The sequence below is a fragment of the Mercurialis annua genome, linkage group LG8, assembly GCF_937616625.2.
Source record: "Mercurialis annua linkage group LG8, ddMerAnnu1.2, whole genome shotgun sequence".
NCBI classification, from domain to species: domain Eukaryota; kingdom Viridiplantae; phylum Streptophyta; class Magnoliopsida; order Malpighiales; family Euphorbiaceae; genus Mercurialis; species Mercurialis annua.
In genome coordinates this window covers 7,738,292-7,743,412 of record NC_065577.1, presented here as the reverse complement: position 1 = coordinate 7,743,412, position 5,121 = coordinate 7,738,292, and the positions used below count along the sequence as shown (strand labels likewise).

The 5,121-nt window shown below is 32.8% G+C and overlaps 1 protein-coding gene across 3 annotated transcripts; it reads left to right on the top strand.

Annotated features, from left to right (window-relative positions):
• Positions 1 to 961: 961 nt before the first annotated feature.
• Positions 962 to 3,906, top strand: LOC126659703 (F-box protein At1g10780). Of its 3 annotated transcripts, none has more exons than XM_050353037.2 (4): positions 962 to 1,198; positions 2,185 to 2,927; positions 3,155 to 3,438; positions 3,539 to 3,906. In XM_050353037.2, exons 2-4 carry the CDS (start codon positions 2,186 to 2,188, stop codon positions 3,773 to 3,775), a joined length of 1,263 nt encoding a protein of 420 aa, XP_050208994.1. In that variant the 5' UTR covers positions 962 to 1,198; position 2,185; the 3' UTR covers positions 3,776 to 3,906. The 3 variants fall into 3 exon arrangements, with proteins under 3 accessions (XP_050208994.1, XP_050208996.1, XP_050208995.1); XM_050353039.2 differs by having other exon boundaries at positions 964 to 1,198; positions 3,158 to 3,438; XM_050353038.2 differs by lacking the exon at positions 962 to 1,198 and adding an exon at positions 1,255 to 1,418.
• Positions 3,907 to 5,121: the final 1,215 nt, after the last annotated feature.

The following is a 5,121-nucleotide window of genomic DNA, read 5'->3' as shown; positions in this document are numbered from 1 at the left end:
TTTAGGGTTACATTTGTTTTCATAATGATTAAAAGAGTGATTTTTATTTGTTTTTTTAGTTTTGTTTTAATAATTTAATATAATGATATGAACTCACTCAGTTTTGATTGCCTGTTTTTCCTTTTAAGTTTTATGTTCTACGTGCGTAGTTGACTTCCAAAAATTCTTTCCGGAATTCCCGTGTTTTCAAAAGGAGTTAGTAACAAAAGTTCTCCCTCTAGACTGAAATAATAAATAGAATTAGTTTTAGTCCATGTACTTTTAAAATAACACTTTTTGTTGTTTTAAGAATTTTTTATGAATGTTGTTATTAAGATGTTATACGCGTTTTGTTAGAAACTCGGGCTGATCCGAGCATTTGATATGCATGATAAAATATGGTTGAATCTTCTCTTTTAAGGAAGATGAACGGTGGATCGAGGGCGGCAGTGCGGTTGGAGGCGTATAAATATTGTGAATATAAAAAATCAATATCATGAATTTATATTAACTAAAAAAATTATTATAATATAATATTATTTTTTAAATTTTATGGAAAAAAAAAGTTTTTTTGTTATATTTATAACATTAAAGACTATACATGAAAGATTTAATTGAATTTTTTTCGAGTGAAAAAGATGTCAAATTAATGCTGTTGGGAACAAATGAAAATCAAAGTTGAAAATAAAAAATAAAATAAAATTGACGATTTTACAAAGCTGGAAAAATTACAAAATTGCCGAAAAATTAAAATAGTAGTAAATTTCAATTGAAGACTACAATACATGACCTAAACTACCCATTCACCGAGTCCCTGTATATCTATATGATCACAACCGTCAATCAAACCAACAGCACAGCGGCAACAATTAATACACATGATATCAAATACAGACAATCTTCTCTTTTAAATTTTTCAAAAAACATTAAAAACAATTCAAAAAAAAGGACTGACAAATTTTAAAAAAATTGAAAAGAAAGCGGGATAATTTTGCATTTGCAAGCAAAATAGAGTAGAGGGTGGTTCATACCGTTTGATATTCAAATTTTGAAAACCCTCCATTTTATAAGCGCCCTCGCTCATATAATCTATGGCAAAACTTTGAAATAATATTAATACTATGAACCCTTCAAAATACCCAGAAAACAGAGAGCTCAGATCTAAATTTCTTCTCATTTCTATCACCCAACTCTTCTAGATTCAAACACTTTGATAATTGTAAGCTTTCTGCTTTCTTATTTGTGTAGGATTTTCAATTTTATGAAGTGGGTCGCTGTTTGTTTGAGTTTTAATTTATGGGTTTCAAAAATTTGAAGCTTAATTTGAATTCAATTCTGTTTTGGGTTTCTGGAATTCAATCTGGGTATTGATTTTAGATTCTTTAAAATTCTTGAAATTTATGGTAAAGTAAATATCTTTTCGAAAAAAGAATTTGAGGGTAAGTTTCTATTGATTTTGTTGTTGGTAAATTGAACTGGATTGACAATTTGGCAAATTTAATTTAAGCTTATTTTTACAAGTAGTTCAAAGTTTGATTCTTGAAATGATATGCTGCTCTTTGGATTTACTAGCACAAACACTTTATTCAATTGACGTTTTCCGTTTTTGAAAACGTTCGGAAAATGTGTCCGGAACTTACACGAAACTTCATTTTAAACACAGGAAATGTCCACATAATACCGACTTGCTGTGTCCGAGTCCCATTTCCCCGTGTCCGTGCTACCCAGGATTTAAGTATTGCAGTTATTTACAGAAAAAGATCACTGATTCTTTTTTTCCTATCTCTTAGAACATGCTTAACAGAAATTGAATGTGCTAAGTGGTAGAAAATTTTGCTGCTTTCCTTAGTTCATAAATGCTGTTATGAGTTTATTATTAATTCAAGCTGCAGAAGAAAGAAGAAATTAGCATTCCTTCTTTTTGCATTACTAAATATCGAGAATGCATCTTATGCTCGGATTTTTCGAGTAATTAGACTATAAATAATTGAATACTTTGGATGAAATGCTGATTAAGCTCTAGGATTTAAGCTTAAACTAATGTTGGATTGATTTCGGATTTGAAATACTAATGTATGTCTTCACAGTATCTTCTTTATGATTGATGCATCATGTATTGGATAAATTCAGCTTTTCTGTATGTGTTTTTGTAATTGCTTTCGTGTGTGATAGTAGTAATTGAATTCGTTCTATTGGTTATGGCAGAATGGAATCTCTTCCCGATGCAATTATCCATTACATATTGTCCCAAATGAAGAATGCAAGGGATGTTGCTAGTTGTAAATGTGTTTCCAAGAGATGGAAGTTTTCAGTGCCTTATCTCAAGAGCCTTTACTTTCCTCGCAATGCTTTCGATAGCTACAATGGCATGGAACATCCCGATAGCATCGTGTATAAGATGATAGCTTTTATGGACCGACTAGAAGAGCTTGTCGTATATAGTCCATTCTCAAGCGCAGGCCTTGCGTCATGGCTATTGCTCGCAGGTTTATCGCTCAGGCATCTTGAACTTAGAATTGACAATCTTTCTGATTACGAAACCTGTCTTGAAAGCCGCACGAAATTAGATTGCATCAATGCTGCTAAAAATTTGGAGTCTTTGAAACTTTGGGGTGTCTTAATGGTACACTCGCCGAAATGGGATAGCTTTGCGAAGCTTCAAACCCTTGAAGTTGTTGGTGCTAGATTGGAAGATAATGCATTACGTGCTGCCTTGCAGGCCTGCCCTAACTTAAAAAGTTTGCTCCTGCTTGGTTGTGAGGGTGTTAGATCTATTTCAATTGAACTGCCACAATTGGAGCAATGTAAGCTGGACTTTTATGGCTTGGGTAATAGCTCACTTACCCTTACTTGCCCAAAAATGGAATGCCTTGAAGTACAAGGTTGTAGTTGGATTAGGGTTCGCGAGACTAACTGTTTGACAAAACTTTCAATCTCCAACAATGCCGGTAAGTTTCCAATTTTTAGCATCAGTCACCTATAAAATGCATACAAGTATATTGCACGAAAACAAAAATGCTGAAAATGGAATACAGGAATAGGTTGTAAATATAAGGTTTTGGAGTTCTAATAGCATTTCCGGAAACATAAAGGAAACGTCGAAACATAGCACTTGACAAATTTCGATGCAATGTAATTATTTGTTTAATTGAATCAAACTTCCGTATAATGCTAGCAGGAAAGGTGTACATGGTGGATTTTGGAAAGCTTTCAGCTCTGGAGTTTTTATCAATTAGAGGAGTCCAGTGGTGTTGGGATGCAATTAGCAAAATGCTTCAATGGGCGAGTGAAGTGAAGCATCTATACATGAAAGTTGAATTTACAGGGGATTTTGATCAACTTCTGCCTTTCCCAGAGGTTGATTTTGTCGAATTCTTTAACAGTCATCCCAAATTGCAGAAGTTTGAAATCCATGGAGCTATGTTTGCAGCTCTTTGCCAGAAGAACAGCCTGAAAAATGTGCGCCGCATAATTTACTTAATAGATAATTCAGAAGTTCATGTTTTTCTCAATCTGCTGCTGCTTATTGAATCCTGAATTTGCATTCATATTTATGCAGGTTGAGTCAGGCTTTGTGATTCCTTGTTTGGAGGAGGTAGTGATTACAGTGAGATCACCATTAAATGCTGAGCAGAAAATGAGCAGCCTCGAGTCGCTGTTGAAATACGGTAAGCGTTTAAGTTCGATGGCAATAAGGATCCTGCAGATGAAGAGCAACCATAGTAGTGCAGATGATTTCTTTGATGAGATTTGCAGGTTCCAGCGTATGAACCGTAAGATTGTTCGAATCGAATAAAAGCTTACTACTTGGTGACTGGAAAACTCCATTCCCAAATTTATTGTTGTTGTGTCAATTCACATCATTCATTGTTGTTTACTGATCAACAGTTTTGACCACTGATTTAATTCTTTAATGATTGGACTCAACCATGTTCTTAGATTTTAATTTGCCTGCTTCATATTGATTTGGCCTTCATTTGATTCAGTAGTTTTAAAACCGGACCTGACCTGACTAGCCAGTCTGAAAGAGGAAAAAGAACTGAAAATCGACTGAGTTGAATCATGATAGAATGAATAAGTTTCAGTATTAATGTAGTCTATAAAAATGGAATTAGCATAAAGGTTTTAAATTGCCTATAGCATTTTGATCACATCTTTGCTTTATACAGTTTTTAGAGAAAAGTCATTTTGATCCACTTTATGTCACCTAATTAAATTCAATTTAATCAAAATAAATCTAATTCAAAAGGATCCAATTGAAAATTGAGATGACATGATAAATGAAAGGGTCATTTTTATATTAAACCTCAATGTTTTACTTTTATAGTGATTTAATCTCATTCTTTAAAACCTTATGTTGCACATTTCAACCTTTCAATTTTTAGCATTGTGTAGCGCATATCCGTTTTATGACGTTTTATACAAAAAGGTGCCACTTGTGTTGCACATTTCGTAGCTTTATTGAAAAATGACCAGGCTAGACAATGCAAAAGGGTTAAAGGTTGGGACGTGTGATGCACCATTTTAAAACAATAAGATTTAATCGTTATAAAAGTGTAACGTTGAGACTTAATATGCAAATAACCCTAAATAAAAAGTCAAAGGTGCAAAAAAACAAAAAAACTCTTTAAGTTCTTTAGAAAGAGCTTATATTTTTTTTGGCCACGTGGGCCTCAAGGTTTTTAAACATTACAGAAAAAACTTTTGATTTTTTTTTTGGAAAGAGTACTTAACCCTTTTAGTTTATTTTTCAAACACTTGGCCTCTCACATTTTTAGCTTCTTTTTGTGGGTTTTTTTGTTTTGTTTCAAGGGTTTATTTGTACTATTAAAAACAATAAAAGCTTAAATAGCCAAAAACAAAACTGAAAGAGCTTATGTGATCTTTTTGAATAAATTCAAGAATTATTTTTTAATCTTTTGCCTAAATAAAATTGGATTATGAACTTCTGAGTTTAATTGATCTTAATGAATGAAATTGGGCCTAATTGATCATGACACAAGTTTGTGGATCAAAATGACTCCTCTTATACAGTTTCACTTGTCATTCTGTAGTATTCTGTCCTATAAGAAATGTTTAACAATGAAGTACTATAAGCAAAAAGAAATGCAAACTCCAGTAAATTTAATGCATCATCGGCAA